The sequence below is a fragment of the Heloderma suspectum genome, chromosome 10 (assembly GCF_057233095.1).
Source record: "Heloderma suspectum isolate Gila_16-S chromosome 10, 16-S_ref, whole genome shotgun sequence".
NCBI classification, from domain to species: Eukaryota; Metazoa; Chordata; class Lepidosauria; order Squamata; family Helodermatidae; genus Heloderma; species Heloderma suspectum.
In genome coordinates, this window is record NC_139467.1 from 8,400,880 (window position 1) to 8,415,000 (window position 14,121).

Here is a 14,121-nt window from a genome sequence, read left to right on the forward strand (position 1 = left end):
AGGAGTCTTTCCCAGCAAAACTGGGAAGAAAAGGACAAACTATTAGACTCTGAACCTGGGAGTGGCAGTTTAGATCTTGAGTGGGCTGATTTGGACTCCTTCAATTCTCCCATGGCGGTTTGTTCCCCTAGGGGAGCCTTCCCCAACCTGCTGACCTCTACAACTGATGAACTACAACTCCCATCATCCCCAGCCAGCACGGTCACTGCTCTAATGCCTTTTTGTATCTCAGAAGGCTTTATTGGCATTTCAGTGCTGCCTGGTGAAGCATTCTCTGAAACTCAAAACATCACACATTAAAATCATACAACAAAATAGTACTCTATGTACTTCCTACATGTCAGGCTTACACACAGCCACTCACCTCGGGTTAGTAGGTATTATCGCTAGGTGAACAGGTCGGGAAGCTCTTGTAGATTGAGTGAGGTTGTTTTTTTCTGGCTAAGGATGAACCACAAATGACTTACACTGGTATGCATCTGAATGGGCAGGTGGGCCCATTGATTTGTGTAAACCTATTTGCAAGTCTGCTACATATTTAGTGCAATAAAGTGTTGTTAATCTGTTCCCAAGCCTGTGAAGGAAGGGGAAGGCTAGTAGGTCACATCCCAGACCCCCGATAACAAAGAGGAGTTATGTTTCTTAGGTCTGGAATGCAGAAGATTACCCAGTTGTAGGCATGCAGTCAGTGGTGTTTTGCCTACCTCCCCAGAAGGAAATTTTTGAACCCGGTTTTGTCTCACCTTGTGGGATTTGAGTAGCTAGTGGAGATGAAATGGTAACAAAGTGCAAATCTTTGCAGCCATAATGCACGGGCATTTGGCGGCCTTTCCCAGGGTCGCTGGCATTGCCATAGCACTGTGCCATGAAGAGGTCCAGAGGGTACCCCCTGTGCATCAGTACACCTGGAGGAGCAAAAGGGGACACCAGGTTAGCAAGAAGGCTGCTACTGCTGGTCTCTCACATTGGTGGAGCATGATTAGCACTCTTAGGTCCTGCACAGAGTTCAGGACCAAAGTTATGTCCTCTTATTTGATGGTCTACACAGGTTGGCGGTTGAGAGAGCAAGGCCATTTCAGCTGGGTAAGGAACAATATTCACAGTAAGGTGCTGTAAGCTATATTCAAGCTTGTACAAATGGTAATATATTAAGAACATTTGATATGGTTACGATTATTATGGACTATAAAAAGCAGTATTAGCAAAACAGGTCAATCACCCTTCAAAGCAAAAGTTACTTGCTTATTTACATGCCTGGCTAATATCTTATCACATTTAAATATTTATAGCTAACATAAGAGTGGGAGAAGGGGAAGGGATTGTCAGGCACAAAGCTTCTAGGGATAAGCACATGCAGAGACCATGAAGAGCGCTCCGGTGCTCAGCTGTCATGTGCTGCCACCTAGTGGCTGAGCAGCCTCAGCACACCGCACTTCAGCTGTCTGTTACCTGCTTCCCGATACTGTCCAAATACCAGGTCAGTGTCACCCAGGGCAGCTGCACTGCCAATGTGCGTGCCTTCCTCCCCGTAGTTTGTCATGTAAAAGGAGATCCGACCCTATGAACAAAAAACTGAAGTTACAATCATGGAAGGAAGGTCAGGGCCTCCAGGTCCCAGTTTTTCTCTCAACCCACTAGATCAAGTATTCCCAAATCAGGGGAAAACTTGTGTGACCCTCCCTAGGGGCCAATTCACACTTCACTTTTTGAATTTGGGTCAAACAACTGAGGAGGCCAGGATTTTGTTAGCCTGCCTGTTCTGAGCAGGGGGCGCGCTATGGCCATACCTGCCTCTGGGACTCGTAGAGGATCCGATCCATGGTGTTGAGAAGGGTCATGCTCTTGTAGAATTTCAGCACTTGCTCTTTGGAAAGCTGCAATGAGGAAAAGTGTGAAGCAAAGTGGGAAATACCTCCAGCAGCAAACTCTTGGATATCTGGGATTTTTGCAGCTGTGATGCAGGACAACATTCCCTTCTGAATTTGGCAATCTGACCGGATGCCTGTGTCTCACCTGAGGGTCCTCACTGGGATTGACAATTTGCCCTTGTCGGTCCATGACCCGGTAGATGGGAATCCCTGAAATGACATTGGGCTGGATGAACTCAAGCCTGTCTACGAACTCAGCTGAGGCACCTGGGAACTGCGGCTTTTCCTCAAGAGAGGTAAACTCTTCTTGCTGTTGGAGGGATCCCTGGTGGGGATGAGAAAGGGCAACAGTAGACATGTGAAAGGCTGAACATAACAGCACCATACCTCACATGATGAGGCAATCCACGTGAACATAAGAAGAGCCATGCTGAATCAGACCAAACACCTATCTACACCTATCTAGTCCAGCATTCTGTTCACACAGTGGCCAACTGGCTACCTCTAGGAAGAACAAAATAGCCTCCACCAGTTGCTCATGTTCCCCAGCAACTGGTATACAGAGATATACTACCTCTGAAACTGGAGGTGGTATATAACTATCATGACCAGTAGCCATTGATAGCCTTATCCTCCATGTGGTGAGCATGCCTCAGACTTCAGTTGCTCCATGGAGCTGCTGCCACACACTCCACCTATTTCTAAACGTTGGTTGGAGCACAAGGATAAACCCTATGGCTTGGTTTTCTAAAAGGTGGGCCATATAAGGCTCACTGAGCCTGCGCGCGTGCGCACACACACACAGACCACACACATGGCCCTCTGTGGAACTCCTCTCAATGAGGGCTGAACTATTCATTGTCAGGGGTGGTGGCTAAATTTACCCTCAGTGCAACACTATATGCTTCTGCAGGAACGTCTGAGTACACTAAGCATTGCAGGATAGAAATATATAACATAAATACTGTCCCCAACTATATAGTGTCTTAGCCCCACTCAGAGGAATGAAGGGCAATTAGTGGAAGTGGGGACTAAATCTGCTCCCTGCCCCACAGGGATCCCATACATGAAGAATCAAGTGTGCCCCTAACTAGAGTGTTGAGCTTCTAAGCCTTAGAAGCTCAACCTGTGTGAGCTATTCAAAATAACAGTGGATTAAGATTTGAGATACAGGAGAGAAATGTTTAATTAAGCAAAATGTCCTTGTTGATGTCAGTCCAAGCAGAAACATATCTCTGCTGATCTTGGGCCAGGTAAAGCTCAACGGTAACAAGAAAACTAATTGACCTCAGAACAACCTGGTGAAGAGGGTGGGAAAACTAGACGCAGCCCGGGGAAGCAACACACGCCTCCTGAAATGGCCCAATCCGACAGCAGAAAGTCACATGGCAAAAGGAATGGCCTCTTCCCTCCCACACTTTCGGCAAGGCAAGGAAGAAAGTGAAGTTTTTTCCACAGAGGGTGACCTCCCACCCCCATCCACCCACTGCTTTTGAAAAATGCCTTTTTAAAAACTGACGGTGCTTTTGAAAACAGAGCTTCGCAGCAGGAACCTCCCACCTTCATCAAACCCCACGTTAACTGACTCACAGACACCTCTCACAGCCTCATCCTAGGCACATTTACTTGGGAGTCACTCCCACCGAGTTTAATGGGATTTATTTTCAAGAAAATGTGCATAGGGGTATTTAGCCATGTAGTGCACCTCTATGCCCATAGAAGTCATCCCACTGAATTCAGTGGTTCTTACTCCTAAGTAAGCGTGACTAGCATGGCAGCCTTAACTGTGATCAGTAGTCCAGATATCAAAAGCGTATGAACTTTGTTTTGGGTACTGATGGCTGTGTGTGTGTGTTTGACAATGCTATGGGCCACCCCAAGTTCACAGGAGATGGTAGAATAAATATGCTGGTCCTAAGTACCATCTGTGACTCTCAGACCCATAGAATACCCTTAGATTCTAACCAGGAACATTAACCCCACTTTTTCCCTCATAGGAGATTAACACTGAGGAGATTCCCGACATCTTCTTGCTCATTCCCCAACACCAACACCTGCTGGAGCTGGGCAATATGGTGTAATGGGTAAGAGCATGGCCGGCTGGGGATGCTGGAAGTAGTAGTCCCACTACATCTGGAGGACACCAAGCTGGGGACGGCTGGGTAAGAAGACTGATGGCCTTTGTAAGGAGACCCAGCTTCAATTTCCCACAAAGCTCGGACTGAGAGGCAGGGACTGGCCCAACCCAAGCGCAGGATGGTTGCGAAGATGAGAAACGGTGGGGACACTTTATGGTGCCCTTGGAGGAAGGCTGTGGTAAAGACATAATAAATAAATAGAACCCAGGCATCCTAGCTTCCAGAAATTAGAATCATAGTAGGGCTGGAAGGTGCCCACAAGGCCACCCAGTCCAACCCCCTGCTCAGCGCAGGAATCCAAATTAGAATCATAGAATAGTAGGGCTGGAAGGGGCCCACAAGGCCATCCAGTCCAACCCCCTGCTCAGCGCAGGAATCCAAATTAGAATCATAGAATAGTAGGGCTGGAAGGGGCCCACAAGGCCATCCAGTCCAACCCCCTGCTCAGCGCAGGAATCCAAATTAGAATCATAGAATAGTAGGGCTGGAAGGGGCCCACAAGGCCATCCAGTCCAACCCCCTGCTCAGCGCAGGAATCCAAATTAGAATCATAGAATAGTAGGGCTGGAAGGGGCCCACAAGGCCATCCAGTCCAACCCCCTGCTCAGCGCAGGAATCCAAATTAGAATCATAGAATAGTAGGGCTGGAAGGGGCCCACAAGGCCATCCAGTCCAACCCCCTGCTCAGCGCAGGAATCCAAATTAGAATCATAGAATAGTAGGGCTGGAAGGGGCCCACAAGGCCATCCAGTCCAACCCCCTGCTCAGCGCAGGAATCCAAATTAGAATCATAGAATAGTAGGGCTGGAAGGGGCCCACAAGGCCATCCAGTCCAACCCCCTGCTCAGCGCAGGAATCCAAATTAGAATCATAGAATAGTAGGGCTGGAAGGGGCCCACAAGGCCATCCAGTCCAACCCCCTGCTCAGCGCAGGAATCCAAATTAGAATCATAGAATAGTAGGGCTGGAAGGGGCCCACAAGGCCATCCAGTCCAACCCCCTGCTCAGCGCAGGAATCCAAATTAGAATCATAGAATAGTAGGGCTGGAAGGGGCCCACAAGGCCATCCAGTCCAACCCCCTGCTCAGCGCAGGAATCCAAATTAGAATCATAGAATAGTAGGGCTGGAAGGGGCCCACAAGGCCATCCAGTCCAACCCCCTGCTCAGCGCAGGAATCCAAATTAGAATCATAGAATAGTAGGGCTGGAAGGGGCCCACAAGGCCATCCAGTCCAACCCCCTGCTCAGCGCAGGAATCCAAATTAGAATCATAGAATAGTAGGGCTGGAAGGGGCCCACAAGGCCATCCAGTCCAACCCCCTGCTCAGCGCAGGAATCCAAATTAGAATCATAGAATAGTAGGGCTGGAAGGGGCCCACAAGGCCATCCAGTCCAACCCCCTGCTCAGCGCAGGAATCCAAATTAGAATCATAGAATAGTAGGGCTGGAAGGGGCCCACAAGGCCATCCAGTCCAACCCCCTGCTCAGCGCAGGAATCCAAATTAGAATCATAGAATAGTAGGGCTGGAAGGGGCCCACAAGGCCATCCAGTCCAACCCCCTGCTCAGCGCAGGAATCCAAATTAGAATCATAGAATAGTAGGGCTGGAAGGGGCCCACAAGGCCATCCAGTCCAACCCCCTGCTCAGCGCAGGAATCCAAATTAGAATCATAGAATAGTAGGGCTGGAAGGGGCCCACAAGGCCATCCAGTCCAACCCCCTGCTCAGCGCAGGAATCCAAATTAGAATCATAGAATAGTAGGGCTGGAAGGGGCCCACAAGGCCATCCAGTCCAACCCCCTGCTCAGCGCAGGAATCCAAATTAGAATCATAGAATAGTAGGGCTGGAAGGGGCCCACAAGGCCATCCAGTCCAACCCCCTGCTCAGCGCAGGAATCCAAATTAGAATCATAGAATAGTAGGGCTGGAAGGGGCCCACAAGGCCATCCAGTCCAACCCCCTGCTCAGCGCAGGAATCCAAATTAGAATCATAGAATAGTAGGGCTGGAAGGGGCCCACAAGGCCATCCAGTCCAACCCCCTGCTCAGCGCGGGAATCCAAATTAGAATCATAGAATAGTAGGGCTGGAAGGGGCCCACAAGGCCATCCAGTCCAACCCCCTGCTCAGCGCGGGAATCCAAATTAGAATCATAGAATAGTAGGGCTGGAAGGGGCCCACAAGGCCATCCAGTCCAACCCCCTGCTCAGCGCAGGAATCCAAATTAGAATCATAGAATAGTAGGGCTGGAAGGGGCCCACAAGGCCATCCAGTCCAACCCCCTGCTCAGCGCAGGAATCCAAATTAGAATCATAGAATAGTAGGGCTGGAAGGGGCCCACAAGGCCATCCAGTCCAACCCCCTGCTCAGCGCAGGAATCCAAATTAGAATCATAGAATAGTAGGGCTGGAAGGGGCCCACAAGGCCATCCAGTCCAACCCCCTGCTCAGCGCAGGAATCCAAATTAGAATCATAGAATAGTAGGGCTGGAAGGGGCCCACAAGGCCATCCAGTCCAACCCCCTGCTCAGCGCGGGAATCCAAATTAGAATCATAGAATAGTAGGGCTGGAAGGGGCCCACAAGGCCATCCAGTCCAACCCCCTGCTCAGCGCAGGAATCCAAATTAGAATCATAGAATAGTAGGGCTGGAAGGGGCCCACAAGGCCATCCAGTCCAACCCCCTGCTCAGCGCAGGAATCCAAATTAGAATCATAGAATAGTAGGGCTGGAAGGGGCCCACAAGGCCATCCAGTCCAACCCCCTGCTCAGCGCAGGAATCCAAATTAGAATCATAGAATAGTAGGGCTGGAAGGGGCCCACAAGGCCATCCAGTCCAACCCCCTGCTCAGCGCAGGAATCCAAATTAGAATCATAGAATAGTAGGGCTGGAAGGGGCCCACAAGGCCATCCAGTCCAACCCCCTGCTCAGCGCGGGAATCCAAATTAGAATCATAGAATAGTAGGGCTGGAAGGGGCCCACAAGGCCATCCAGTCCAACCCCCTGCTCAGCGCGGGAATCCAAATTAGAATCATAGAATAGTAGGGCTGGAAGGGGCCCACAAGGCCATCCAGTCCAACCCCCTGCTCAGCGCGGGAATCCAAATCGGAGCATCCCTGACAGGTGGCTGTCCAGCCTCGCCTTGAACGCCTCCAGTGCGGGAGAGCCCGCCGCCTCCCTAGGTCATCGGCCCCACTGTCGTACTGCTCTAACAGTCAGGCCGCCTTTCCTGGTGTTCAGCCAGGAGTCTGGCTTCCTGTAACTTGGGCCCATTATTCCGTGTCCTGCACTCTGGGATGACCGAGAAGAAATTTCCCTGGCTTTAACCGCTAGACACTACTCCAGAGTGGCTTTTCATTCACCCCCCCACAACATACCCCCTACTCCGCAGACAAAGGGGTCTCCGAGCCAAGTACTCGCGCCGTCCCCCCTCCCAGGCACTTAACAGCCCCCCGGAAGGAAGGCTACCTCAGCCGGCCTAGGAGACCCCGCAGCCGCCGCACGCCCGCCTCAGGCCCCCCGCGCCTATGCTACGCGCGCCGGGGAGGAGGCCGCCGCCCCTCGAGACTCCCCCGCCAAACCTCCCCGCGCCCCCGTCTTTTCCGGGCGCCCCTTCAGAGCCGGGAGGGGGCGCCCCACTCGCGGTATCGCTTCGGAGATCCCAGGGGGAGGCGGGGGCCGTCGCGGCTCCCTTTCCTGAGGCAACTTCCCACCGCGACGCCCCGGTACTGGAGGCGGTGGAGGAGGGGCTGCCTCGCACAGACTTCGAAGCACCCCCCTACCCATGGGGGACCCCCCGGTCATCCGCCTCACGCCCCCCCGGCCCCTCTGTCAGTCTCTGGCCCCGGCTGACTCACTCCGGCGCGGAGCCCCCGTGTCGCCGTCCGCCCGGGCAGCGGCGGGCGGCCCGGCACCAGCCTCCGCAAGGGCCGCAGCCCCGCTCGAGCCGCCGCCGCCGCCGCCGCCATTTTGCGCGGCTCCAGAGCCGAGCAGCGAAGCTCGGGGCGGGAGCTGCCCCAGGCCAGGCCGCGCCCTGAATCTGAGGGGCGGCGTGGCGAGGGGCACCGCCCCGCCCCCCTCCCCGCAGCGTGTGGCCCCGCGCCCCGCAACGCCCCATCGGGGACGGCGGCAGCGGGAGCACTGGGCTCGGCCCCGCTCCGCGCTCTCCCGCGCTTTCCTTGCAGCTCGCGCTTCTTCATTCCCCGCTCTTCCGAAGCATTCCCTGACATTCGCGTCCCACCTCCTCTTCACGTTGCTCCCGGTGGGATGCAAGGTCCGCCCGCAGCCCCGGAATTTCATCCTGGCAACACCCCTGTGAGGTGGGTTAGGGAGACGGTGGCGTTTGCGTGTCTGTCTAATCAACGCTACCAAGGGCTTGGAGTGCCTGGGTTCTTTAGGGGCGCAATCCTGTGCACGTGTAGACCGAAAAAAGCCATACAGCTCCTGGTATGGCTGGCTGGAGAGTTTTGTCGGCCTAAATATGCATAGGATTGTGCCCTAAGGGTGAAACCCTATGCATATTCTGCCAGAAAAAAAAGCCCTACAACTCCTAGAATTTCCCTGGGGAATGCTGGGAGTCGGAGGAAATTTGGCTGCCTACACATTCGTAGGATTGCACCCTATATGTATTCTCCACAAGCGTTTTCCACCACTTGGTAAACAAAGGAGTCAAGGAAACAAGTCTGCACCTGCAGCCTTAGTGACCACCTAGTGTTTAAATAGAGAGACAAGAAGGCCTTCTTCAATGAACAATGCAAAGAAATCGAGGAAAACAACAGAATGGGAAAGACTAGAGATCTCTTCAAGGAAATCGGAGATCTCGAGGGAACGTTTTGTGCAAAGACGGGCATGATAAAGGACAAAGAAGGCAGGGACCTAACAGAAGCAGATGAGATTAAGAAGAGGTGACAAGAATACACAGAAGAACTCTACAGGAAAGATCTGAATGTCCCTGATAGCCATGATAGTACGGTCACTGAACTTGAGCCGGACATCCTAGAGAGTGAAGTCAAGTGGGCCTTAGGAAGCATTACTAACAACAAAGCTAGCAGAGATGACAGTATTCCAGCCGAGCTATTTAAAATCCTAAAAGATGATGCTGTTAAAGTGCTGCACTCAATATGCCAACAAATTTGGAACCCTCAGCAGTGGCCACAAGACTGGAAAAGGTCAGTTTACATTCCAATTCCAAAGAAGGGCAACGCCAAAGAGTGTTCAAACTACCGTACAATTGCGCTCATTTCACATGCCAGCAAGGTGATGCTCAAAATCCTACAAGCTAGGCTTCAGCAGTATGCGAACCAAGAACTACTGGAAGTACTGTCTGGGTTTCGAAGAGGCAGAGGAACTAGAGATCAAATCGCCAACTTTCGCTGGATCATGGAGAAAGCAAGAGAATTCCAGAAAAACGTCTATTTCTGCTTCATTGACTACGCTAAAGCCTTTGATTGTGTGGATCACAACAAACTCTGGCAAATTCTGAAAGTGATGGGAGTACCAGACCACCTTATCTGTCTCCTGAGACACCTGTATGAGGGTCAAGAAGCAACAGTAAGAACCAGACATGGAACAACCGATTGGTTCAAAATTGGGAAAGGAGTACAACAAGGCTGTATATTGTCGCCCTGCTTATTTAACTTATATGTAGAGTACATCATGAGAAACGCCAGGTTGGATGAATCACAGGTCGGAATTAAGATTGCTGGGAGAATTATCAACAACCTCCGATATGCAGACGATACCACCCTAATGGCAGAAAGCAAAGAGGATCTAAAGAGCCTCTTGTTGAGGGTGAAAGAGGAGAGTGCAAAAGCTGGTTTGAAACTCAACATTAAAAAAACTCAGATCATGGCATCTGGCCCCATCACTTCCTGGCACATAGAAGGGGAAGAAATGGAAGCAGTGACAGATTTTTTTTCTTGGGCTCCAAGATCACTGCTGACGGTGACTGTAGCCATGAAATTAAAAGATGCTTGCTCCTTGGGAGGAAAGCTATGGCACACCTGGACAGCATAGTAAGAAGCAGAGACATCACCTTTCCGACAAAGGTTTGTATAATCAAAGCTATGGTTTTCCCAGTAGCAACGTATGGCTGTGAGAGCTGGACTATAAGGAAGGCTGAGCGCCGAAGAACTGATGCTTTTGAACTGTGGTGCTGGTGAAGACTCTTACGAGTCCCCTGGACTGCAAGGAGGTCAAATCAGTCCATCCTAAAGGAAATCAACCCTGACTGCTCATTGGAAGGACAGATACTAAAGCTGAAGCTCAAATATTTTGGCCACCTAATGCGAAGAGAAAACTCTCTGGAAAAGACCCTGATGCTGGGAAAGATTGAAGGCAAAAGGAGAAGGGGATGGCAGAGGATGAGATGGCTAGATAGCATCAGCGATGCAATGAAGATGGACTTGAGCACGCTCCGGGAGAGAGCGGAGGACAGGAAGGCCTGGCGTGCTCTGGTCCATGGGGTCACGAAGAGTCGGAGACGACTGAAGGACTGAACAACAACAACGAAGTGTTTAAATATGCTGTAAGAAAAGTGTACAGCACCAATGGTAAGAAAAAACACACAGGTACTCTCCAAAATTGCTGGTTGTTACTTCCTTCTCGAAAGGACAGATACTGAAGCTGAAGCTCAAATATTTTGGCCACCTAATGCGAAGAGAAAACTCACTGGAAAAGACTCTGATGCTGGGAAAGATTGAAGGCAAAAGGAGAAGGGGATGGCAGAGAATGAGATGGCTAGATAGCATCACAGAGGCAATGAAGATGGACTTGAGCACACTCCAGGAGAGAGCAGAGGACAGGAAGGCCTGGCGTGCTCTGGTCCATGGGGTCACAAAGAGTCGGACACGACTTAACGACTGAACAACAACAACAACAACTTCCTTCTCGGCTGCATCTTTCACAGACTTTGAAGAGGGCTCAGATCTTTCAGCGTAACCTATTTAAATAGTGGGGGAAGCTCTTTTCCCCCCACACTGGAATGATGTACAGACAAAATAAAACATATCTCAGGTGCAGCGTGTATTGGATTCTATCACTGATATCCTCAATGGTTTGCATTTCCTTATTGCTGCTATTTGGAATGTGTTTGTCCTTGTCTCCTTTCATGCACTGGACCAGCTGTTCCCCGAATCTAGCACTTGACTCTTTTTCACTAAGGCAGTGGTACCAAAACTATGGTGTGGCGGAGAGTTGCTTTTCAGAGTTAAAATTTAAAACTGAAAAGTAGTTTGTCCTTTTGGCTCTGGAAAGTGTGATGATAAATGAAATTAAGTGGGTAGGTTTGGGTTCCAGGTCAGAAGGCAAACGTACAAGGAATCTTCCAAGTCTCCTCCCATATAAGAGCTGTAAGGTAATACACAAAGAAGAAGCAAGCAAGGATAGTGGTCCCCAATTCAAACATTTAAGGATTTCCCCCTACAATTTCCAGAATGCTGGATTCAACACCCAATACCTATTTCCACGTTGTGCAGTGCAATTGTGGAATATGCCCCACCATATCTAATTTCAGGGGTGAGATGAGAAGAAGAACCCAGCTTTGCTCCATGGTCAGTCTCTTAATGGTTCAAACAAAGAGTCACCATGGTTAGCCCCGGAACTGATTTCAATTCAGGGTGGAAAATCTAATTCCTGTGAAACAATGACAGAGCATCTCTGAGCATGTGCAGAGTTCCTTCTTCCTGAATGACTGCGTCCGACTTCCACCCATTCTGGGAACAAAATGTGTAACACCTCAGGCTAGAAATTCACTGATCAAGTAGGAGATAACATGGAGAGGCAAATGCCCATACTGCTTTTTTAATTAATTTTCCTACTTGCTACATTGTCATCCATATGTAGGTCTAGACAAGCCCAAATACACCCATTACTCTCCAAAGACACAATATACCCCTCACTTTTAGTTTTGATTAAGTGTAACAGACCAAGAGAGGTCTGATCCCCCCACCCCACCCAATGCAAAGGTGCTAGAAATACATGGCCTTGAATCAGGGAAAGGGCTCGGGCCAAAACACAGTGAAGCTATTCTTTGCTCCCAGGACCAATCTAATTCACCGCTGAAGCCAGTCTATACAGACATTTCCCCAGCTGCTAAAAGCCCCCAAATCCCAAGAAAACCCCTTGGAAATCCATCCCCCTTTTAGTGTTTTCATGAGTTACCTACAGACAAGTTTCAGGTTGACGTACACTTCCCTAAAAGGGATAATTTGTCAGGCCTCCTCCGAGAGGCACTTTCCAAAGATGGAATGGATTCTCTCCTGGGAGAGGACACAAGCTGTCGTCTCCCACTCAGCCACCACAATTGTACCTTCCAAGTCCTCAGCAGCAGCTTCCCCAGTGGGGACCTCTTAGCAACTGAGCTTTCTTTTTCGAATAATCACCATAGTGACAAGGCCGTGGTTGCAATGGACAGGAAATCACCTTCTGTCTACAAATCAGTTTGAACCTACAGACCCTAGTTATTTGGAGAGGGGCAGCAGAGAGGCCCTATTCCTGGACAGCAGGTCATTTCTCATAGTGGTCCAGGGGATAATGTTCGCCATATTGCTTGAGGTGATGCTCCAGGGATTCCTGCTGCTTCTGGATGTGCCTGGGCATCTCAGAGTAGACATCAGAGAAGAGGAACTGACTCTTGGGCTTCAGCTTGTGCTCAGCTTCCTCAATGGAAGCTTGAGAAAATCTCTTGTGTTTCTTTGACACAATACATGCTTCTTCCCCTGGTTTGTTTTTTGGGATACATCCAGACCACTTACCTTCTTGCAGGATCTCTTGCGCCAGCTCTTCTCCTCCTCATCCCACCAGTTTTGACCCACCATATACTGATGGAGACTAGAGATGGGATTGTCATGTTTCTCCCAATAGTTCACTTCCTCCATGGAGCGGTAAACAGAGCTGTCATCACATGAGCTGTGGTGCCCAGTCCTGAGAAGAGAACAAGCAACCAATTATTCAAGCAAGATCTTTAGTCCCAACCCGGTACTATGCCAGTTCTACACAGAGCCACTGCTCTCAGGTTTGTGTTCCATTTCCACCTTTCAGCTCCATACTCGCCTGTAGGTCATGGCTTCAATGAGAAATGGCTGGTTCTCTGCAACAGCCCGGCGTCAGGCCTCCTTGGTGGCGTTGTACACCGCAAAGACATCATTGCCATCCACTCAGATTGAGGGGATGCCGTAACCAGGATCCCAGGCAGCTGCAGATGGGAAGGACATACGGACATTCTTGGAATCCACCTTTGACAGTCTCTGCATATGTGCTCATGCTAAAACAGTTATTTTTATTTAAAGTATTTCTACATTGCCCTTCAGCAAAGCTTATAGAATAGTGTATAAAACAAGAGAAAACCTAAAAATAATTTTTAAAAAGTATGTGTATACATACCCATGGTTATAGAATGAAACTTTGTAAATCCTGGGCTCACAGGTGTACAATCTGCACTGCTTCTATGCTCTATGCAATCCTTCACCCACTTACCTGGGATTAAGCCCCTTGGAACACCCCCTCCTGTCCTCTCCCTGACCCAAGCCTCTTACCAATTCCATCGCCCAAGTACCGCTCGGTTGTTTGAGTGGAGGTGGAGTAGCTGTTGTTCCGGCAGAAGAAAATGATGGGGCACTCAAGAGTGGCAGCAAAGTTGAAGCCTGCATGGGCATCACCCTCACTGGCTGCACCCTCCCCAAAGTAGCAGATCACAATCCGGCTGGCGTTCTCCCTCTTGAAGGCATAGGCTGAGCCAGCAGCTGCCAAGGTGAGGCGAGAGGGAGTGAGAATAGGAAACGGGAAGTGGATGATGCCCAGAGAACTCGTGACCATATATTCACACAAACAGTTGTTTTAGCCAATTTTTACCATTAATAAAGTGGAGGACCTACTGGGTTGTGAGCAGTGGAAGCTGCGGGCTCTGATGTCAGTGGAATTGTGAATCTGCTCTGGGTTTAATTCAGAACCAGTCAGAACTCTAAAGGAGCTGTCCAGGGAGGTGACCCCCTACCTTCAAAACAAGTTCAGCACCATGCATAGCTCCTTTGAGTTTTGACTGCAGCCCAGAGCAGATTCACTGCCCAACTGACATTGGAGCCACCAGCCTCCACTGGTTGTGAGCCAGCCCAAAACAGGGA

At 50.1% G+C, this 14,121-nt stretch overlaps 1 protein-coding gene and 1 pseudogene across 7 annotated transcripts in view; both read right to left on the reverse strand.

Moving 5' to 3' along the window:
* LOC146337595 (2-oxoisovalerate dehydrogenase subunit alpha, mitochondrial) overlaps window positions 1–8,372 on the reverse strand; it is a 13,398-nt gene extending 5,026 nt beyond the window's left edge. For 2 of the 7 annotated variants that reach the window (XM_084814949.1, XM_084814948.1), the window contains exons 1-5: window positions 7,861–7,990; window positions 2,014–2,193; window positions 1,788–1,874; window positions 1,450–1,558; window positions 744–905 (exon numbers count right to left, since the gene is read on the reverse strand). In XM_084814949.1, the coding sequence (XP_084671075.1) occupies window positions 744–905; window positions 1,450–1,558; window positions 1,788–1,874; window positions 2,014–2,193; window positions 7,861–7,971 (649 nt within the window). In that variant the 5' untranslated portion in view covers window positions 7,972–7,990. Of the gene's footprint in view, window positions 1–743; window positions 906–1,449; window positions 1,559–1,787; window positions 1,875–2,013; window positions 2,194–7,471; window positions 7,743–7,860; window positions 7,991–8,243 lie in introns of those variants that run through there. The other 5 variants (XM_084814951.1, XM_084814950.1, XM_084814954.1 and 2 more) reach the window with 4 other exon arrangements.
* Window positions 8,373–12,508: 4,136 nt separating this feature from the next.
* Window positions 12,509–14,121, reverse strand: part of LOC146337596 (2-oxoisovalerate dehydrogenase subunit alpha, mitochondrial-like) — a 6,867-nt pseudogene continuing 5,254 nt past the window's right edge.